Consider the following 22632-nt stretch of genomic DNA (forward strand, 5'->3'; position numbering starts at 1 on the left):
TGTATCAAAACCTTACCTTAATTAGAACAAAAGTCGTGCATGTTTTCGTAAATATCTCAATATTTTTTTTCAGAATTGAAATGAAAAATGGGCCGAGATGAGAATTTCACAATTTTTTCTACATTTTAGGAATTTCCCTTAAGAACATATTAATGGTTTATTTTTATTTCATTTTTTCTGAGAAATACATTGGAAAATTAATATTTTTTAGAAAACTAAAAATAGACTGTTTTAATTTTCAGATTTTGCAAAGATAATGATTTTCCACTGAAGATCATAGAGACATTTTCCTATATTCTTCCAGGAAAATATTTTTGTTTTTTACACGGGGATCTTTAATGCATCTTTCAACATTGCATCTGACTTCATCAGGTCAGTCACGAGAAGTATGGCTCAATAGTCTAGAAGTAATTGAACAAAGGAACAAGTTTTATGTTTTATCTAACTGATCACAAATCTTTGGGATAAAGCATCAATGATGCCGATTACGTTTACTTTGTTACCATCGCCGAAAACTAGAACGCTCAACAAAAATAAAATTTCCAAAAAATATAATATCTTCAAGGATCAGGATATGTTACCAAAAAAAAAAAACGCCGTCTTCAACACAATATTTTAAGACCAAACCAGAAATTAGTCTAATTTATGAATTCTAATCCTTCAAACATTTTCTTCAGCATAAGCTTTAGGACAAGTTTTTTGGCTCTGAGATTGTTGAAAATCGATCAGCATTGACCCACTTAGGCGGTTTCATCTACTAACTTTGGAGCACAGGTTAGCACCGCATCTGCCACGGAAAGGAACATCTTGTCCTCTCCAATCAGGTCCGTAAACTTGGCTGCATGAAGCTTACCGATCACAGCTTGTCCAGGATTGGCTAGAACTAGCTGTGGGAAAACAAGGGAAACATATAAAGGTACATTCAATCTTCAGTGGCATTTTTGTAATTTATGTAAGCATGGTTCACGAGTAGACGAAAATGCCATTAAATGTTTTCTTAGGGAGTTTTTTTATAGTACGCTATGCATCGTGGTGGCACTGCAGCACCTCGTTGTGGATGTGTTTCAACTGAACAAATAATGGTGAACAACAATTACCTGAACAACTCTCTTTCGGAGACTCCTATACAACTCTTCGAGTGCATGGATACCACTGGTGTCAATGTCAGTAACGGCTGCAACAAACACAAAATGGTTGAATGAGTTGCATTGTAAACAACTTCAAGAAAAATGTGAGCATGTTATAACCAACTTGTGATTGCTTACGTGACATCTCCACAATCAAGAAGTCAATTCTTGGAAGGCCTTTTGCTTTCAGTTGTTCTTCTTCATCCATCAACCATCTCAATATCCTGCAATACAGTGGGTTTAAGTGTGTCAGAGAGGAACTTCAGATATTTGTTGGAAGAAATGGGACATTATTATGTGATCAAGAAAAGTTCTAGTTCCACAAGGATTGTATACTAGCCACCCCTAGAAGACTACTTGGATCAGGATTTGTGCACGTCATCTTTATGTGTTCAAGTCCCATGCGATGGGTCAAAAATTATGTTATCCTATCCATTTAAATTATTGAAGGCTTTTGGATGTTCAAAAGGAAAATGTGGCATAGGTTCCATAAAATGTACTATGGATCAGATTTTTAGGTACCCTATATGTTATATATCGCAATGGCCCCTTATGTATTTAGGGAGGCTGAAAGGCCACTAATTTATTTGAAAATTTTTTAGACAAAAAATTAGGGGCATTTTTATTTGAAAACCTCATAATTTCCAATTTCTTGTGGTGTCTGTCTGGAGGATCTAAAGAGATAGAGAAAGGCTAGAGCATCCGTACCTCTCCTTAACATAATTGGAATTAGAGAAGTACATTGCAGAATCAACTCTCAAAATCAGAATGCCTGGCACCTTGGTTGCATTTGGATATTGTTCAATATTCCTGTAGACTTTTGTCCCAGGGAGCCTTCCAAGTATTGCTGTTCGTGGCCTCGTCACTTGCAGGAGTATTTTCGCAAATGATATAGAGACCTGTTATAATAAGAAACAAAGGTCGCAACACATTTTATTGGATCTCGATGGACAAATGAAATCAAGTGAGAGATTGTAAATCCCAATCCTTACCGCAATTAGTAGACCAATCTCGATGGAAGCAAAGGTTACACCAAAGAAGGCTCCCATGCAAGCAACAAAGTCAAATTTATCGATTTTCCATATAAGAAGTGCTGCTTCAAAGTCAATTAGGCTTATCACTGCAGAAATAATGATAGAGGAAAGAATGGCATTTGGGGTGTACTTAAAGAGGGGTGTGATTAATGCCAGGGTTAGGAGGACGACTAAAGACATCACAATGTTGGAGACAGCAGTTTGGCAACCAGCCATGTAGTTCACTGCTGAGCGAGAGAAGGAACCTTTGAAAGAGAAAGACAGTGTGTCAAGGAACAAAGAGAAAATAATTCTATTCGGATTGATTTTGGTTTCAAGAATGCATCCATGTTTTACTTACACATACATCTACTAGATATCTAATGCCAAAATTCTACTTGTTCAATTGTTTATGTGGCTTAACTTTTTTTCTTTGCATACCAGTAGCCACATAGCAGGATGTCATTGAACCAACAACATTCATTGTTCCTAGTGCCACCATTTCTTTGTTTCCGTCCACTTGATAGTCTTTCATAGATGCAAATGTTCTTCCAATAGCTATAGCTTCCTGACAGATCCAAACATTTGAATTTAGAGCACATAAACAAACCAACCAATAGTTTTCTCTTGATATATTGTGAGATTAGCTTACCGTCAATGCCACCAGGCCCGCCACAACACCTATTCTAAAACCTTTGGCGACATATTCACCGGTGAAATATATTTGATGTAATGATAGCGGATTTACACCTTTCTTTATATGTTTCACCTTCATACATTGCAAGTATAATTAGTTAGCCATGGTCCTTACTGTTTGTTCTTTATGAACGGGAAAATAGAGACAAAAACAACACTTACAATTTGAACTCCTTCTTTATCAGCTCGAGTAACATAAACGAAAAATGTTGATAGGATAACAGAGATCAATGGGGCAATTGCGGGCACCCAAAAGAATTTCCTATTCTTCTTTCCCTGTTTCCCTCAGATCGTGTAAGAATCAACAAAAAACTTTCAACCCCATATAGATTCAAGTTAAATGGAGATAAGGAATAGAACACCCATACTATGTATTTGGCGAACAGAAGGAAAGCCAAGAATGCTGCTCCTATGACTATAGTCTGCCAGTTCCACTGTAAAAGTCGTAAAGGGTTAAGTTTAGCAACTTCAAATTGAGCATCGTCATCATTTATGCCTCATCCCAACTATTTGGGGTTGGAAAAAGAATTAAGTTTCACCAATTAACTCTATCTAAAGAGATATATCCTACCAAGGCACACGTCTTCAGATTCTTTCTAACTCAATATACTTCATTTGCGGTCTTTGTCACGCTCTTTTAAGAACTCCCAACTCCCAACTAGAACTAAAACACTCCTTACTAGAGTTGCACATACTATCACATAGAAACAAATTCTTAAACTTAGATGTTGGAACCAATTACTCACCCCGTGATGTACCGAACCCCATACTGAGTGCATGACTGAAATAATGCCTGTCTTCTTTGTAAACTTCTTTATGCCGAGAAAACCTTTAAGCTGTTGAAGGCCAATTGTAACAGCAGCCCCAGCCATAAAACCAACAATGGCAGCATGTGAGAGAAAATCGATCAAGAATCCTAATCTGAAAAGAAAACCAAAATCACCATTTTAATGCTATAGAATACCAACACAAAATACAGGAAAGTGTGTTGACAGCCTTAGCTTGTTGCAATACTCCCAAATTTATGCTTCATCATGAACTTCAAGGCATTTTTGAAGGGCTCAGGTTGGTTGCTACCAAAGGATGTAGAAGAGTCCAAGCTCAATCTGATTCTCACATGGAAATTAACGTTCTTAGTGATTGTTGGGAAGCCCCTTGGTATGTTCTTCATTTGGTCTTCTCCATTAGAAGTCTTCTTGATAGTTTTCAAGTTGTTTCCTTTCCTCACATCTTTAGAGAGGCTAACAAAGTTGTTGATCTGCTTGATTCTACTAAAGGTGATTTTGGTTAATGATTTCATATGATAAATCATTAACTAATTCATTAATTTATCCTAAAACTATCAAGAATCAAGCAGATAAACAACTTTGTTAGCCTCTCTAAAGATGTGAGAAAAGGAAACAACTTGAAAACTATCAAGAAGACTTCTAATGGAGAAGACCAAATGAAGAACATACCAAGGGGGCTTCCCAAAAAACATTAAGAATGTTAATTTCCATGTGAGAATCAGATTGAGCTTGGACTCGTCTACATCCTTTGGTAGCAACCAACCTGAGCCTTCAAAAATGCCTTGAAGTTCATGATGAAGCATAAATTTTGGAGTATTGCAACAAGCTAAGGCTGTCAACACACCAAGTCATTGTGTCACCCCAGCACGACTCAACTAAAATAGATAAGAGCCTAGTTACCTGAAAAACCCAAGTATGAATTGAGTGATCCCAGCGAAAAAAGTAGCCGTAAATGCAAGCCGACGATACTCGTCTACATGTTTAGATGGATCAATCTCGTTATGCAGCATCGTCCCCAGCAAGAGAGACACAACAGCCACTGGTCCAATCGCAATATCTCTTGAACTACCCATGAAGGCATAAATCAACGGTGGAACAAAGCTGGAGTCTGTAAGAATTGAGAAAGACAGGTTTTACATAGATTCAAACAACAATAACAAGCCAACACAAGGAATTGAACAGCAATAAAACTTACATAGCCCGTACTGAGGATCCAAATTAGCAAGCTTTGCATATGCAATATCCTGCATTGCATGTCAAAAGATTTTCAGAAATTTTAATTCATGGAGACAAATTAAATTCTAATCTTTTGTGCTCTTTTTTGAATCATATTATATACCTGTGGGATACATAGACTTGCTATGGTGAGTCCTGCAATTATATCACCTCTGAGTTTAGTTAAATTGTAGTCTCTCCCCCATCCGAGAATTGGGAAAATGGCCTCGAGGCCTAGGACGAACTTTCTTGAACCTGATTGGTCCTTGAAAGGGCGTAAAGGATCATCAGCAAAGAATGTTTCTTTCGCTCTGCTTGTAAATTCCTTAAATAGGTTCTGTGAAGGGAGCACTCCCACTTTGTGAACATAAGGCAGGTTGCTTACATTCTCCATTTCCTTTGTTTTGAGCTCTTCATCAGTGCCCATTGGTGACAAAGACTATAGACAGGAGATCACTGATTGATATATTTGCCTGTTATGCAGCAAAAACCAGATAATCTTGACTAGATCGCCTTAAAAGCTAATAATAATGTGAAGAAAAAAAACACTAGTGGAATAGAAGCTTAAAATACAAAGTTAACCGATATCTAACCAACAAAGCCGAATAGGAGCCACCATAAAGAATGATTAAACTATTTATGTTTCTAATTGCTGAGGTTTCTCCAACAATGGGAGGACCTAGAGAAGCTCGCCCCTATACAGATTTTAATAGAAGTTCTAGGGCAAACTCTGATTGAGTATGAATCTAGACCATTATACATGTCACGTAGCAATTTTCCAAATAAGAAAAGACAGATTAGTCAAAGAATTGTATTATTAATAAGGGGAATGCTAACGTCCAATACGTCATGGGGACGTCAGCATTGTTCAACAATTTTTTTTCCAATAATACCCCTCCTCGTTTTGTCTTTTAGTGAAAAAGACAAGGGTGTATTGGTCTTTTACACAATAAATGCTTGTTTACATAATAAACGTTATGATCATTTAAGTATTTTGAATTAAATATCTTTTTTTTATTTATAGTAAATGCTTTGGTAATCATTGCCAACATAATAAATGTATTTACTGTGTAAAACACTAACATACCCTTGTCTTTTTCACTAAAAGACAAAACAAGGAGGGGTATTGTTGGAAAAAATAAGTATTGGACAATGCTAACGTCCCCATGAGGTCGTTGATCTTAACATTTCCCTATTAATAAATAACCCAATTATTGATGTGAGGTGGTAATATTTTACTTATAAACTTTGAAAAACGGTTTAGATAATGTGTTGACTTCTTTCTTTTTACACTACATTGCTGGCCCCAAGCTCACATGACAAACACTCAAACAGGTGTAAAACCTTCGCCATCTCCGAACATGACTTCGGTGCTTTGATGGCAAGAAGCATCCTAATTTTGTTTAATATCCATTTAGATGAAAATATATTTGAAAGCATCGATCCAAATTTAACATAGAACTTCTCAAGGAAAATTCAAAAATGAGAGGGCACTAGTGTCAAGGGTCCAACTCAAAACCAAATGGTACTAAGTGGTGTGGCCCAACTGATATATGAAGCCTTGGCAACCAACCCACATGTTCGATGTGGGATAATTCCAGTAGGCTAACAACTAGTGGTAGTGGATAAGAGCTTGGGTATAAAAAGAAAATTTGAAATTGTTCAAAATATCTTCTCAATTCCAAAGTTTCAAATTACAGGGGAAAAAGGCAACTATACTACACAAAAAAAACACTACAAAGAATCATCTGGATCAATTGTCACACACAGCTATGTATGTATGTATGTATGTGTGTGTGTATGCATGCATGTATCTATACATGTATGTACCCATCATTGTACCATTTGTTCTCTGAATGTATGTATGTATGGTTCACAGTTCATACTTGGCAAAAAATTAAAACATACCCAATTAAGAAGAAGAAGAATTATTTGATCATTATCAAGCTATAAAAGTCAAAGGAAATCCCAGAAAACAATGAGCTTAACAAAAAAAAGATAAAAATCATGATCAAATGTCAAGGCAAGTCACGATTCTCTGGGAATGAATCGTATCACAGAAGGACAAGATCCTTCTCCAGCTATTACAATTGAAGAGCCTTATGGATAAATTATCTTTGTTTAGAATCCTAGTTAATATTGTGATACAAATTTAAATAAATTGTAACAATGGATCTTGGGTTTCACATGATTATTTACATCAAATAACTCATCTAACATGCATACCTTGCACCATTAATCTGTTGTAAATAAAACCTCTATTTTACAGGCTTATGGTTGAGCAATATACAGAATTACAGATCATCATGGTTTCCTAATCCATCAAGGAATTAATCCAATTTTGTACAAACTCTACTTCCTCACATTCAACTAGATTTAAGACTCTCACAAATTGATATTCAACTCATTTAATTAAGCCAGAAAAACAGGGATATGGGTCACACAAATTTGATGGAAAATTTTAACAAATATATAACTCAGGAAACTTTCTATTAACTATCAACTGTAAATCTTTTATAATCTACTACTACCTTAATTAATAAAGATCACACGGCCTCTCCAAAGCAGGAAGGCAATTTAAATTCTAAATACTTTTATACTAAAGAATGCTAAAAAGTAATAAAATTTACAGAGAACCCATAACTCTTATCTGCTTTTTCTTCAATGGGTGTGTGTTAGTTTCCTTATCTGATTGTTATAAATGGCTACAAAAAGATCTGGTTCACCTCCTTTCTAAACCCACAAGAGCTTTACATGAAAGCCATCAATGGGAGGGCCGATGCATCCACTTCTACAAAATCAAAATGGGTCCCTATTTAATTATAAATAAATAAATAAGACTTTAGCTCAGACAATCTCCTTAGAAACCCAGAAAAATTAGATTAATAATTATAAAAAAAGAAAAAAAAGGTAACTTTACACCTCATCTTATTATAGTATGAGATTCGTATACCTAAAGAGTCAAGAAGTAGAATGGTGTCCTGTTCCTATAGTATAGGAAACATGGCGTGTTTTGGTCGGAAGTTAAGATACATTAGACTCATAATCAAGTCATTTTATACGTATGGCATGCAGCCCAATATATTTGTTTTCCAATAAACACTGGTTAAAAAATCTGAAACTAAAATCAATTCTTTTTTGGATTGTTTATCACACTGCATTGATGCAGTGATCATATATGTGTTTCATCAAGATATGGGTGGAAAGCATCTATGATAATGTGCATACCTCTGGTCAGCATAGTGTGAAATATAGTGAGAAACGAAATCCACTCCCCAAGCACGACTTTTTTTGGTTTTTCATCTTTGTCTCTTGTTATATTTCAATAATTATGGGTCTTGATAACGTGTGCAAAACACGTCAAAGTGAATTAATTACAATAGGAAAATTGAATTTTGTGTCAAAAATACCTTAAAAAATGATTATTTTTATTAAAATACCCCAAGTTTATTTATTGTACTTTAATGCATGTCTTATTTCATACGTTAACCTAAGGCACACGTTAACAAGATCTTTCAATTATTAAACTTTCATAATTGATGATCAATTAAAAGATATTCATTAACTTGACTGTGTTTGAGTGATAGTTACAAGAAGAGTTGTGTTAGGGTGATACAAAGGGAGACACAGGAATGACACAACGACATGATATCGTGCACATTACCGTAAATGCATTTTCGTGAGATACTGATAAAAAGCATTTACAATTATGTGTTTGACACCACATCGTATGTGCCACCCTTAGGTCTCCTTTTGTGTCATTCCAGCATTTTCCTCAGAGAAAATGCCACGAGAATAGTTCCAAACGACAATTGTCTCTTACCCAAGCGCGTGTAAGAAAGGTCAATAGACCCAACATGTGTACTCTTTTTGTCGCTGTCGTCTTTTCCTGTGAAAGTCGTCGGTCTTCTTTGGGTCCTCATATTTTTGTTTGTATTCTATCTATCTAGTTTATCTATATTTGACTTTTTGTACGTTAAAAGTTGGCATGCAAGTTGTCATATGGTCCCAATCCTCAAACTTAAGTAAGTTTTTTTTGCCTACATCCTAGGAGTTGGGGTTACCCCCAGCTCCACCTATCTATGGGTACACGTGTCCTACATTTTGGAGTCTGATGATCAAACATTGGATTCAATAGTTTTGAATTGGATGATATTACCATCTAACAGTGTTTTGATACCAAATGCTACTGTTGCATAGGGGAGGTGGTTGTGTGGCTAGCGTTTGATGTTTATTTAGTCTAGAGTTTTCATCATTAGGTACGTAATAGTCAACAATTTCGATAATAATTTAGCCGAATATGATCATGGTCAGCATCATGCGTGGTGATCTTGTCAAACCATCACATTTGACACATTGAGCATCCTCGATAAAAACATTCGAAGTGTAATATGGTGATCATATTTGAACCACTTTTTGTGATTATTTAGTTATCTTAAATTTTAACATCAATTTTTATCATTAATCATCTTAATACCATGAGAACAAAAGGCACTATGAGAACTCATGCCTGCAAGCCACACCATCAATTGAAATTTCATTAACATTTTCAGAAATATTTGATACACATACTATTAGAATGATAGCCCCACATCATTTGTGGGAGTCCATTTTGTGCGGTATATAAGGAGAAGACTACCCTCACCTCTCAACCATAATTTTGAGGTTGAGTTAGGCTCATGGACCTTAATAACTATTATGAAAACAAGTTAAATGGATTTTCTACATGTGATTAAAAGTCTCTTACTATTTATCCTTGAAACTAGTCATAATCTTCAATCTTAAGATTCTATCCACTTCAAATTTCAACTCAAGATAGAATTTTTTAGAAGTGAAAAACGATAGAAATTTGGATGGTCTAATTTAAAATAATTGATTGGAGATAAATTTGAATAGACTAAAAAAACTACTTTTCCATAGACATTGAAGAGTTTGAAGATGATTAATTTTGGAAAGAAAAAAAAAATCAAATATAATATTTTAGGAAGTAGAAAATAATGAAATTGATTTTGAGTTGAAATTTAACAGAGGATTAAATAAAAAATTATTAATTCAAGATAAAGAGGAATAATTTAAAAATATAAATAGAGGTGCAAGTACGGGGGTGCAACTTGGTCCGATTTAAATTGAGAACCGAACCGAAAGCTTTGGGCTGGTTTGGTACGATTTGAAATAAATTGCAGTTCAACTTTGGATTAAGAAAACAGAGAATTGGTCAATTTGCTTCGATTCTCAATTCAAGGCTTGTATAGAACCGAACCTTTATGTAATAAATAAATAAATATTTATTTATTTTTTATGAATTATTTTTGGAGTTAGGACTTAGGACATAGATTGCTGACTTATTTTTTAGGGATAAATTAATGAATTGGTTAATGATTTATTTTATATATATATATTATATATATATATATATATATATATATATATATAGGGAGCGGTTCAGCAGCTATAAAGTTTGCCAAATATTGTGCCAAACATTTTTCAAAACATGGGTTAGAAGTTTTGGAATGAGCCAATTTTTTGTGAGGATGATCTCTATGATGAGGAGATCATTCTCACCAAAAATCAGCTTATTCCAAAACTTCGAACCCCATCAAAAGTGATTTAAAAAAATTGGATGGTCCACGATTCTTCAGTTTGTAAACTAGGGTTAGAAATTTCAAAATGAGCGGATTTTTGGAGAGGATGATCTCTTCACTGTAGAAATCATCCTCACAAAAAAAATCAGCTCATTCCAAAGCTTTTAACCCATGTTTTGAAAAGTGTTTAGCAAACTTTAAGGCCGTTGAATCTCTCCCATATATATATATATATATATTAGTGACTCTTAGAATTGAACCGTTCGATTCTATTGGCATTTCGGTGATTCTTATTTAGTTGAACCAATAAGTTGGTTCAGTTCCAATTTGACCCCAAACTGAACAAAGTTGCAGCCCTAGATAGAAGAGTTTGGAAATTATAATTCAAAAAAAAAAAACGTTGATTTCGGAAAAAACAATGCTAAAGTGATTGCACGGGACATTGCATTCAATATTGCTCTATTGTAGTGGTTTATGGACAATCATATATTTATTTCCTCAAGATACAAAGAAAAAAAATATAAGTGCACACTGCCACAACAGCGCAATGTTGAGAGTAGTTACTTAACAAGTCACTTTAGGATTTTCTTCTGTAAAAGAAAAGAGACTTGCTCTTCGCAACCCAACACCCAATTTCTTAAATTATTTATCACATCCCAATTAAAGATTAAAACACACTATTTAAACATTACAAAGTTTTGGCTCAAGTTATTATCTCAACATTATAATACTCTTCTTTGTCTTTTTTTTGGCTCGACTCAGGATACTTACCACTTATCTAGACACCATACTACAATCGATTTCAACACAACCAAAATCACCTTTAGTAGAATCATGTAGATCAACAACTTTATTAGCCTCTCGAAAGATGTGAGAAAAGGAAACAACTTGAAAACTATCAAGAAGACTTCTAATGGAGAAGACCAAATGAAGAACATACCAAAGGGCTTCCCAATAATCATTGAGAATGTTAATTTCTATGTGAGAACCAGAGTGAACTTGGACTCTTCTACATCCTTTGGTAACAACCAACCTGAGCCCTTCAAAAATGTTCATCATAAATTTTGGAGTATCACAACAAGCTAAGGCTGTCAACACACCATTTTTGTGGTCACTTAAAATGTCTCCATAACCTCCTCTAGAAGTTAAGAATGCACCAGCAGAGTTAAGAGACCGGGCTCCATAGTCGCGGTCCCTTGTAATACTCATTTAAACAATTTCTGTAATTGTTTACAATTAAGATTAAGCTCATATAAAATTCAAAATCTAAATATAGAAATCTTAAAAAAAAAAATTAAAAAAAATGAGAGAACTTCCAATGGCACACCAACTTTTATTTTTTAATTTTTAATTGGAGTGTAAGTTAGGGTGCCAATAGCAGCTCTCAAAGAAAATAAGGATTTATTATTATTATTATTATTATTATTAAATGGTGAAGATGAAGGTATTAAGGTCATGTAACATTAAAACCAAGCTATAGTAACTACTTTGAAATTTGATTGGTGAAAATGGATGATCGTTCAACACCCAAATTTAAAATTTAAACTCAATGATGAAAAATAACATTTATTATTTTAAGGATGTTCTTTAAATTTTGAGATCTACATGATGTGGCATCCGATCATGATCTTTGTTGTTAAAGGTAATGTGGTCAAGAAACTTTCCTGGCTAAAATGTTTTTGTTTTAGGAATGAAAATGTTTTTCTTAGCTAGTTAGATAGTTTTCTGACCGCACCACCTTGTCACATAAAGAAAACATGATCTACCGTTAGGTTAGGCCCCGTAGGCATGTAGAGCACAAAAAAAAATGTTATTTTTCAATATTGATTTTTAATTTTAAATTTGGGAGTTCGGTTACTATATATATTTCAACTATTTGAATCAAGCCCATATATATATGATCTGAGTTTTTCGGTGAAATTTAGAGGGCTGTGGTGTTGGATTTCCATTGGGGTGCAACCATGTGGGCCCAATGACTATTAGAAATCTTACTAATTTAGTCGAGCTAGCTTGACTCTTCTAAAACTACATGTGAAAGTAATTAAATTTGGCTTATTGCTCACCCGATTTTGTAAAGAGAAACAATTTCCTTACTTAACTTAGTAAAGATTTTAAGCCTTACTAAGGGTCGTTTTGCTCGAGCCTTGAGTCTAATATGTATAGTTTCAAGGGTTAATGCTCATGTTTTTCCTTATATATTCAAGTCATATTTACATAATGTATTGCAGAGGAACTGTTCAACACAGACTATTAAGAAGGACATTTACAGATGAATGCCATTGAAGGAAAATAAGGGGAAAAAATAGAATAAAAGAATGGTTAAATCCCTTAGTGTTCACTGGGGGAGGATTACAATGTGCATTTATATTTCCATTTTGTGACGTTTATAAAATGATTTAAAGAAAGTCATCCAGGATTCGCCCTTCGAAGATCACGTTTCCCATACTCCCCTATTAGCCCTTCGATGATCATGTTTCTCAAACTCGGCAGCAAGAGTCTTTGGTTTGTAGGGTAACTCCAATGTTGAAATCTAAAAGAGTAGTCTATAATGCGGCAAAGCCTCTCTTTTTCAATCCATTGCTGAGGGTCATCCTCCTTACTCATTTGAGTACCAAATGTGAATACTTGAGGAAGTTGTTAAGGGGTTTTCTTCCATGGGCCTTGCACAAAACATCCTTCATTCTCTCTGTCATCTATTTTATGAAACAGAGTTAATTTTCATTGTTTCTACTTGTAATGCATCAATTAGAAAGTAATAACCACCACAGTTATTGAAGAAGAAGAAAATAAACCTTCCCAAGCTTGTCTGTTGTGTAGGGAACTGTTCTGTGGTATCCAATTGAAGTAGTTGGTGTTCTTCTGCTCGTTTCTCTTCCGCTAGACAACTTACCATTACTTCTACTTCTTGTCATGATAGTGGGAGAGCCCTGACCATTGCTAGCCAATACATCTGGTAGGCTTGACTCCTAATGACAAACCCACATCCCATAACACCAAACAACACAAAAAAGATTAAAACTAGCTTCTAAAAACATAGTAGCCAACATTGCTGCACTAGGAAAAAAGAAGATAACATTAGCAATTAAATGTATAAATTTACCAAAAACAACACAGTTGCACAGTGCTTGAGAACCTCCAAGTTCATCCTAACATCAGCAAGGCTCCTGCAAGTGAATTAATACCACAAAGCTGACTTTTTTTTTTTTCTTTCAAAGAAGTTAAAGGCTACTTAGGTGATAACTTAAGAGAGATTCTATTGCCACACCAACTTTTGCCAACATCACCCCAATTCATAAGTAAATCACCAAAGATTAGCATACAACTTGGGTGGCATTAGCAAAAGTTGGTGTGGCAAGATCAGCCCTCTATATTAACTTATCAACACAACCAGTACCAAGTTTCTACCTGTGCTTTTGCTGTCCAAGCCCAAAGTAAGCAGCCAATGTAGCCATCTAAGGAGAATACAATCAGTTCATGAGTACTAGTTCTCAATACTAATGGTCTTTAATTCCATAACAGATAAATATTGAAAAAAATTGATCAGAAAGAAAAAAAAATGAAAATGACCCTTATCACAAAGGTCCATGATTATTTGACGAAAGGGTTCATACATAGTTGAAGAGATCATTCATCCCCATTCGCCATTAAGTGTTTGGTACGGTCTACCTGGCTTAAAATAAAAAAGAAAAATAAGTCTAGTTACCTTCATATTACCAGCTCTCCTACCAAACTTGTGTGTTAGAACACCTAAGGAATCAATAATCCCTACAGGCACTGGAGCAGGACGACCGATATCCGCAAATGCCTCCCTAATGCGAGCACAATCGAATCTCTGAATGTTATGTCCTGCCCATACTCTACCATTCATGATCTCAAATATACGATCGGCCACATCTTCCATCATGGGAGCACTAGAAACAGCTTTACGTGTAATACCATCAGGTCGTCCAGATGTGGTTGGGACTACAGATACGTCCCCGGGTCTTATGAGGGTGCAATAGCTCTCTAATTCGACTAGCTTCCTTGGACACACTACTATCGCTCCAAACTCCAATACCCAGAACCGTTGTCCGGCTCGGTTAGGTACTGTTGTTTCTAAGTCAAAGAAAACGATCTCAGTGGCAGCTTCCATCATCGAATTAGGACCCATATGAACAACAATTATAGCTAAAACTGATTAAAGAAATTCGGGTTTTCTTTTGTTGTGATCATCGGGTTATAAATGACCTTGAAGAAAGGAGGAGTACAAGAGAGGGAGAGATGCATGGATGGAGAAATGGATTACTTTCTTAGTGAGTTTAATTTTCTTGTAGTTCAAGTTAATAGTTTTGAGGAAGGAGTCCTTAGCTTCTTGAGGATGTTCTGTGCCAACCAATTCCAGTTAAAGAGGAATAATCACCAGTCATAAGTCTTCTCCCTCCTTCCCTCCCTCTCTCTCCTCCCTCCCTTTAGAATGATTCTTACTTTCTTGATCCATTTTGGTTTCCTATCCACTTTTAGTGAAGGTGTTGGTACATGGGAAGCAAACTCACTTAAAGAGCATTATATTGATTCCCTTTTATACGCATTTAGAACAATGCAACATGAAATGGTACATTCTTTAAAAAGTCCATCGTGTGCACTCAGGGTGGAGATTTGAAACCTCCTCCCACACCTCAGCACATGCCACGTAAGTCACAATCCAAGGAAAATTTAAAAACGAGATATTTTTGGCATCAATCCCTGGATTGTGGCATGCGTTGAGGTATGGGAGGAGGGTTTCAATCCTCCACCCTAGGTGCCTAGGATTCATATTTAAAAAAAAAAATAATAAGAGATAAAAAAAAGGGATTCTATTGGCATTCCAACTTTTACTTATAACACATTAATCATTTTGAAATTAAATCAATGTTTATATGTAGATTGGTTTCTTATAAGAGAATTTTGGAAGAATAATAATTTTTTGATGCCCCTTTGACATAGGCCTCCTTATTCCCCCATCACAGAATCATAGATCATTTGGCTTGGGATACGCAAAATCATAAATCTTTTTCTTGTGTATCCTGAAGCAAATGATCTACGGTTTTGTGATGGGGGTAAATGTCAGAGAGGGGGGGGGGGGGTGTCAAAGTATCACGACTCATCTTGAAAATAAAATATGAGTAACTTATCATAACAATGACATATGTCACTTTGAGATATGAGACATATAATCGCATAACATTTCATAAAATAGATCAAGTATAAAAACTTAGTCTGAGATTAAGTCCATGTGATGCTGAAATTGGAGTCGGAAACATTGTTCAGAGGTCTTGTAATCAAAGTTGTTCTCAACAAATACCATCGTATGCCCCAAAAGAGATTACAAAAGGCTATAGAGCTTGGTGTTGATTCTGCTACTAAAACGAAGTTATGCAATTAATGTGAGAATGGAGACTGAAATCAAGAAAAGTGGTTACTAATCAATCCTAAGCATAAAAAGTATAAAAAGGGACGTAAAAGCAGTTAAACGGGGAAAAATCTTTGAAGCGGGAGTTGGGACTTATTATAAAAATTCGTGATGAATGCACATGATCTTGGTACATGGCTGACATGGCAAGGGCACGGAACCATTGATCATTTTCATCGAGATACACCAGAAAAAGATGTGCATTCTATGCTCTTGCCACATCAGCTGTGTACCAAGACTGTGTGCATTCATCATTATTTTATTAAAAAGGGTCTTGTTAACGTGGATCCTAAGGGCACATGTTAAAATACAATAAATACACTTTGAGAATTGAATTTTGTACCAAAAATGCCCTTAAAAAAATCCTTATATTATCAAAATACCATCAAATGTTTACTTCCAAGGTGTATTATTGCACTTTAACGTGTGCCCTTAACTAAACCTGTAAAAAAGTAGTAAATATACAATCTATATTCCCAAAAAACAATTATTTCAGTGTGAGTGACTTGGGTCAAAGTATTTTTACAGGTACATCACTAATGTCCAGAAATAGAATAAAAAATCAGATATCCACATGAATCTAAAGGCATCTGGAAAAATTTTACCTACACGGAATGAGGCCACCTCTTGTACTTGTGTCTAATCTGATAGTAATACCACCAGTAAAATGACGACCCTTAATAAGGCTTAAAATCTTACATCTTAAGTAAAGAAAGTGTTTCACATATAAATAAGGGCAACATGGTAAATCTAATGAATTTTACTAATTTCCCCTTTGTTAGGGAGAAGCTTTGTGGACGTTTCAAAGCGTCTTTGAGAATCTCTCCTTTCACTCATATTCAGCTAGAGAGGTGAGCATTTCAGGTTCTGGTTTAAAATTCCTATAAAACCCTTAAAATAAATAAAAATTACCAAGAATCCATTCTCAAAGACTCTTATGGATAAAATCTCAAGGGTCTGTTTGGAAATGAAAAAATTGGGACTAGTCAAAGTAAACACAGAATTTCTCACCAGGAGATTAATGAGGTTCACCATTAAGCAATGCCGGCTCAATTCAAATTAAGGCTTAAGGAGAAAATATAAGCCGACAATTTATTTATTGATCGTTGAATATGGTAATATTCAAGGATGATGGGATTTGGTATGAAGAGTGCGGATCATATGCACCTAGAGTTATAAGACTCATTCAAATGATCACAAATCTTTGGGATAAGGCGTTAATGATGATAGGACTTGTCAATTAGGTTTTTCTCGTTAATTTTAGTGTGTGATTACTACCATCTCAGTGCTAGCTAGAACACGGGATTTGAGGTTGTGAAACCCGAAAACTAGATTTAAAAGAATGAGAATATCTTCAAGGATCAAGACACATCAATAGCAACAGCAACAGAAAATAAAAATAAAAATAAACAAAAACACAATCTTGACAGCTCATATCCAAACCAAATGAGCAATGCTCCGGAATGTATTGCCACTCATGCTTCATCTGCTACTTTTGGAGCACAGATTTGCACCGCGTCTGCCACAGTAAGGAATATCTTGTCCTCCCCAATCAGGTCCGCAAACTTGGATGCGTGAAGCTTATTGATCACTGCTTGCCCGGGATTTGCTAGAACAAGCTGTAGGAGAACAAGGATTATACATATTAGGCGCTCATTCAATCTTTACATAGTTCCAGCAGATCCGTATTACATATGTATTCAAACATTGATTTTCAATTATCTTATGTAGCTGGTTTTAGAGTGGTTTACCTGAACATCTCTCTTTTGGAGACTCCTGTATAACTCTTCTAGTGCATGGAGACCACTGGTGTCAATGTCAATAACAGCTACGACAAACACAAAATGGTTGGATGAGTTGCATCATAGACGAGTTCAAGAAAAATATGTTTATAAAACCATCTTCTGATGATTGCTTACGTGACATCTCCATAATCAAGAAATCGATTCTCAGTTGACCCTTTGCTTTCAGTTGTTCTTCCTCATCAGCTAACCATCTCAATATCCTACAATGAAGTAGGTTTGAGTGTGTCTATGGTAATTTCTGATATTTGTTACAGTAATGGGTTTGCACGTGTCTAGTGCCACAAGGGTTGTATACTAACTATCACTAGAGGAAACACCAAGGGATCTACATAATAAATTTAAACTACGTAGCTAGCAAAAACTGGGTTCATCCCCAAATTCAAAAGTGCGGAGAGAGAAACAAAATGCATTGAGATAGAGAAAGGCTAGAGCATCCATACCTCTCCTTAACATAGTTGGAATTAGAAAAGTATATTGCGGAATCAACTCTCAAAATAAGAATGCCTGGCACCTTTGTTGCATTCGAATATTGTTCAATATTTCTGTAGACATTTGTCATGGGGAGCCTGCCAAGTATTGCTGTTCGTGGCCTTGTCACTTGTAGGAGTATTTTCACAAACGATATAGAGACCTGTCATAAGAAACACATTTAATTATATCTGGATTGACAAATGAACTCAAGTGGGAGGTTGTAAATCCCAATCCTTACGGCAATTAGTAGGCCAATCTCGACAGAAGCAAAAGTTACACCAAAGAAGGCTCCCATGCAAGCAAGAAAGTCAAATTTATCGATCTTCCATATGAGAAGTACTGCTTCGAAGTCGATAAGGCTTATCACCGCAGAAAAAATGATAGAAGAAAGAATGGCATTTGGAGTGTACTTAAAGAGGGGTGTGATCAGTGCCAGAGTTAGGAGGACGACTCCAGACATCACAATGTTGGAGACAGCAGTTTGGCAACCAGACATGTAGTTCACTGCTGATCGAGAGAAGGAACCTGAGAAAGAGAAATACAGTGTCAGAGAACATAACAAATGGGATGAAAGAGAAAATAATTCTAATCGGACTGATTTGGGTTTCAAGACCACGCGCATGTTCTGTTTACACATACATCTACTAGATATCTTATGCCAAAATTTGACTTGTTTGATTGTTTATTTGGCTTAACATTTCTTTGCTTACCTGTAGCCACATAACAGGATGTCATTGAACCAACAACATTCATTGTTCCTAGTGCCACCATTTCTTTGTTTCCATCCAGTTGATAGTCTTTCATGGATGCAAATGTTCTACCAATAGCTATAGCTTCCTGACAGATCCAAACATTTGATTTTAGAGTACATAAGCAAATCAACCAATAGTTTTCTCTTGATAAATAGTGTGATGTGGTGTGAGATTAGCATACCGTCAGTGCTACCATGCCCGCCACAACACCTATTCTAAAGCCTTTGGTAACATATTCACCAGAGAAGTATATTTGATGCAATGATAGTGGATTTACACCTTTCTTTATATGTTTCACCTTCATACATTGCAAGTATAATTAGTTTTCCATGGTCCTTATTATTTCTTCTTTACAAATGGGGGAAAAAAACAGAGAAAAGAAATAAAAGCAGCACTTACAATTTGAACTCCTTCTCTATCAGCACGAGTAATATAAACGAAAAATGTGGATAAGACAACGGAGATCAATGGGGCGATTGCGGGAACCCAAAAGAATTTCTTATTCTTCTTTCCCTATTTCCGCCAGATCATGTAAGAATCAAAAAAGAACTTTCAACCCCATATAAATTCAAGGTAGATGGAGATAAGGAATAGGAACCCATACTATGTATTTGGCGAACAGAAGGAAAGCCAAGAATGCTGCTCCCATGGCTATAGTCTGCCAGTTCCACTGCAAAAGTCATAAAGAATAAAGTTTAGCATCTTGAAATTAAGCATCATCCTCATCACCATAATCACTTATGCCTCATCCAAACTATTTGAGTTTTAAAGCAAAACAAGTTTTGCCAATCAAACCTATCTAAAGAGAGATCTTCAGTCAAGGCACATGTCTTCAGATTCTTTCTAACTCAATATACTTCATTTGTGGCCATTTGTCGTGTTCTTTTCTGAACTCCCTACTTGCACTAAAACATTTTTTACTAGAGTTATAATTGGCTTTCGCCCATTGGACCCTTTTTAATGTTAAAATCATGAGTTGACAGCTCTTATCCATACATATACCATCACATATAAAAAAAAAGATCTTAAACTTAGATGTGGGAGCTAATTCCTCACCCCGTGATGTACCGAACCCCATACTGATTGCATGACGGAAATAATGTCAGTCTTCTTTGTGAAGTTCTTTATGCCGAGAAAACCTTTAAGCTGTTGAAGCGCAATTGTAACAGCAGCCCCAGCCATAAAACCAACAATGGCAGCTTGTGAGAGAAAGTCAACCAAGAATCCTAATCTGTAAAGATAACCAAAATCACCATTTTAATATTATATAAAACTGTGAAAGGCAAAAACAGAAAATACAGGAAATGGGGGGCAATGCAGGAGAAAAATAAAACAGAATATATCCCTCACAAAATACAGAGAAGGGCAATCAAAACACAGGTATAATTAAAATAGATAAGAGCCTAGTTACCTGAAAAACCCAAGTATGAATTGAGTGATCCCGGCAAAAAAAGTAGCCGTAAATGCAAGCCGACGATACTCATCTAAGTGTTTAGTGGGATCAATCTCATCTTTGAGCATTGACCCCAGTAAAAGAGAGATAACAGCCACTGGTCCAATGGCAATATCTCTTGAACTACCCATGAAAGCATAAATCAATGGTGGAACAAAGCTGGAGTCTGTAACAATCACAAACAATAGAAAGATAGGTTTGATAAAGAATTTGAACAATGATGATAAGCCAATGCAAGGTGTTGACGAGCAATAAAACTTACACAGCCCATATTGGGGATCCAAATTTGCAAGCTTTGCGTATCCAATGTCCTGTGTTGCATATCAGAATTTTTAATTTTTGGAGATTAAATTAAATTCTACTATTCTGTGTTCTTTTTTAAGCATCTTATATACCTGAGGGATACAAAGACTTGCTATGGTGAGTCCTGCAATTATATCTCCTTTGAGCTTACTTAAAGTGTAGTCTCTCCCCCATTCAAGAATTGGGAAAATTGCCTGGAGGCCCAGGATGAACTTTCTCGACCTTGGTTGGTCCTTGAAAGGGCGTAATGGATCATCTGCAAAGAATGTCTCCTTCACTCTGCCTTTAAAGTCCTTCAACAGGTTTCGCGAAGTGGGCACTTCCACTTTGTGAATATAAGGCAAATTGTTTGTGTGCTGAAGTGAGGAAGACAAGCTTGCATTCTTCATTTCCTTCGTTTGGAGCTCTTCAACAATGCCCATTGGTAACAAAGACTATATATACAGACAGGTGATCACTTATTTATATATTTGCCTGTTATGCAGCAAAAATCAGATGATCTTGATCAGATAGGCTATAAAGCTAATATAAAATGGAAAAAAAAAGCAGGATAAATAGAAGCTTGAAATACAACGTTTACTAAGAGATTAGGCTCGTTTGTCTGCTATAATGCAATTAGAGGGTTGATGTTTATTGTTTCTTGAAAAAGAAATCAAACCAGAAATGCAAATATCTCTTGGAATCCAGAAAAAGGGTAGAATTATATATCTTGCAAGAGGCTGAGTTCAATAGTTACCAATATCTCACTAAAAAAGTGGGATGGGAGCCACCATGAAGAAGTGTTAAACAACTCTAGTTTCTCTAGATTGCTGAGGCTTCTCCAACAATGAGGGGGAACTGGTGAAGCTCTTTCTTATAAAGATTATAATAGAAGAAACTCCTATGTTTGAGTATGAATCTAGACCATATACATGTCACATACCGAATTTCCAAATAAGTAAAGACAGATTAGAAGTTAAATATTATGACTAATTGTAATTTTTACATGTTAGTTAGTTTCCTTGTATGATTGTAAATTGTAATAAATGGCTATAATAAGAATCTGACTCACCTCTTCCATAAACCCACAAGAGCTTTACATGAAAAACATCAATGGCAAGTGGCAACTGATACAAAATGGGCCCCATAAAAATAACAATAAACAAAACTTTAACTCAGAATCTCCTCAGAAACCCAGCAAAAACAGAAAAAAAAATTAACCAAAATTATCATTTATTTATTATAAATAACCAAATAGAAAAAAGAAAGAGAAGAAACTTTACTCCTCACCTTATTATTGTCCTCAAAACTCTAGGGTCGTAGTATTTGTGGAAGAATAGTTATAATAGGAATCTTTTAAAAGAGAGAATCACGTATGAGCCTATAATAGAAGATCTAGTAAACTTCTATAATAGAAGATCTCTTAAGATATCTTCATGCGGCGCGGATCCTCTGTAGTGCTTTTGGACTGTTGACAGTGTGCCACGCCGCCACAGATTAAAACTACACCGCTCCAAATTAGGGGTGCAACTTGGTCCGGTTCAAATAGAGAACCGAACCAAGCCAATAACTTTGGGCTGCCTTGATTGAGTTTGTAACAAGTTGCGATTTGGTTTTGAGTTTTAAAAATGGAAAATCGATCAATTTAATTTGATTTCAATTCAAACTTGTATAGATCCAAACCAAACCTTATAAAATAAATAAATACATTTATTTAATTATATGAATTATTTTAGGAGTTAAGACATAAATTAATGATTTTTAATAAATAAATTAATGATTTATTATATAATTATTTTTTTAATTAAAAATATGTCATTTTCAATTAAAACTACAAGATATGGGCAATCCATGAAATCAAATCGAATCAACCCGACCTTAATTTGATTTGGGTTGGTTCTGTTCTATTGGCATTTCAATTTGATTCTGATTCTTATTTAGTGGAACGACCTATGCTAGTTCGATTTCAATTTAACTACAAACCAAATCAAACTGAATCAAGTTGCATCCCTACTCAAAA

General features: G+C 35.4%; 3 protein-coding genes across 9 annotated transcripts; all 3 read right to left on the reverse strand.

The window, feature by feature from the left end:
• Positions 1–511: 511 nt before the first annotated feature.
• On the reverse strand, positions 512–8099 carry LOC147402746 (sulfate transporter 1.3-like). 4 transcript variants are annotated; one of them, XM_086438082.1, is made up of 14 exons: positions 8068–8099; positions 4964–5312; positions 4820–4868; positions 4525–4732; positions 3583–3757; positions 3205–3270; positions 2999–3112; positions 2793–2909; positions 2582–2708; positions 2120–2406; positions 1836–2026; positions 1266–1351; positions 1098–1174; positions 512–887 (listed from the first exon to the last, which is right to left on the reverse strand). In XM_086438082.1, the coding sequence occupies exons 2-14, from the start codon at positions 5264–5266 to the stop codon at positions 741–743; spliced, it is 1947 nt and encodes a 648-aa protein (XP_086294208.1). In that variant the 5' UTR covers positions 5267–5312; positions 8068–8099; the 3' UTR covers positions 512–740. The 4 variants fall into 4 exon arrangements, with proteins under 4 accessions (XP_086294208.1, XP_086294206.1, XP_086294205.1 ...); XM_086438080.1 differs by lacking the exon at positions 8068–8099 and adding an exon at positions 7566–7639; XM_086438079.1 differs by lacking the exon at positions 8068–8099 and adding an exon at positions 7371–7544.
• Positions 8100–12632: 4533 nt separating this feature from the next.
• Positions 12633–14589, reverse strand: LOC147402747 (protein NEN4-like). The gene is made up of 5 exons (XM_086437595.1): positions 14125–14589; positions 13827–13873; positions 13522–13585; positions 13214–13387; positions 12633–13114 (listed from the first exon to the last, which is right to left on the reverse strand). The coding sequence occupies exons 1-5, from the start codon at positions 14569–14571 to the stop codon at positions 13022–13024; spliced, it is 825 nt and encodes a 274-aa protein (XP_086293721.1). The 5' UTR covers positions 14572–14589; the 3' UTR covers positions 12633–13021.
• A 2549-nt stretch (positions 14590–17138) lies between these two features.
• LOC147402748 (sulfate transporter 1.3-like) lies at positions 17139–22228 on the reverse strand. Of its 4 annotated transcripts, XM_086438074.1 has the most exons (15): positions 21903–22228; positions 21685–21739; positions 20726–21107; positions 20593–20641; positions 20289–20496; positions 19934–20108; positions 19482–19547; positions 19277–19390; positions 19059–19175; positions 18836–18962; positions 18364–18650; positions 18095–18285; positions 17769–17854; positions 17601–17677; positions 17139–17468 (listed from the first exon to the last, which is right to left on the reverse strand). In XM_086438074.1, the coding sequence occupies exons 3-15, from the start codon at positions 21053–21055 to the stop codon at positions 17325–17327; spliced, it is 1971 nt and encodes a 656-aa protein (XP_086294200.1). In that variant the 5' UTR covers positions 21056–21107; positions 21685–21739; positions 21903–22228; the 3' UTR covers positions 17139–17324. The 4 variants fall into 4 exon arrangements, with proteins under 4 accessions (XP_086294200.1, XP_086294202.1, XP_086294201.1 ...); XM_086438076.1 differs by lacking the exon at positions 21685–21739; XM_086438075.1 differs by lacking the exons at positions 21685–21739; positions 21903–22228 and adding an exon at positions 21370–21485.
• Between the last annotated feature and the right edge of the window lie 404 nt (positions 22229–22632).

This window comes from Akebia trifoliata, chromosome 4 (assembly GCF_017979445.1).
Source record: "Akebia trifoliata isolate Shusen 1 chromosome 4, ASM1797944v1, whole genome shotgun sequence".
Taxonomy (NCBI): Eukaryota; Viridiplantae; Streptophyta; class Magnoliopsida; order Ranunculales; family Lardizabalaceae; genus Akebia; species Akebia trifoliata.

Excerpts from the sequence above, each read along its gene's own strand:
- LOC147402746 (XM_086438082.1), bottom strand. The coding sequence starts at position 5,266 with ATGGGCACTGATGAAGAGCTCAAAACAAAGGAAATGGAGAATGTAAGC. Across the intron at positions 3,758-4,524 it reads TTCATACTTGGGTTTTTCAG|ATTAGGATTCTTGATCGATT; the intron begins GTAACTAGGCTC and ends TTTTCTTTTCAG. Across the intron at positions 888-1,097 it reads TCCGAAAGAGAGTTGTTCAG|CTAGTTCTAGCCAATCCTGG; the intron begins GTAATTGTTGTT and ends GTTTTCCCACAG.
- LOC147402748 (XM_086438076.1), bottom strand. The coding sequence starts at position 21,055 with ATGGGCATTGTTGAAGAGCTCCAAACGAAGGAAATGAAGAATGCAAGC. Across the intron at positions 19,548-19,933 it reads GGGGTTCGGTACATCACGGG|TGGAACTGGCAGACTATAGC; the intron begins GTGAGGAATTAG and ends TGACTTTTGCAG. Across the intron at positions 17,469-17,600 it reads TCCAAAAGAGAGATGTTCAG|CTTGTTCTAGCAAATCCCGG; the intron begins GTAAACCACTCT and ends GTTCTCCTACAG.
- LOC147402747 (XM_086437595.1), bottom strand. The coding sequence starts at position 14,571 with ATGGGTCCTAATTCGATGATGGAAGCTGCCACTGAGATCGTTTTCTTT. Across the intron at positions 13,586-13,826 it reads CTTGGACAGCAAAAGCACAG|GAGCCTTGCTGATGTTAGGA; the intron begins GTAGAAACTTGG and ends ATTCACTTGCAG. Across the intron at positions 13,115-13,213 it reads CAACAGACAAGCTTGGGAAG|ATGACAGAGAGAATGAAGGA; the intron begins GTTTATTTTCTT and ends TTCATAAAATAG.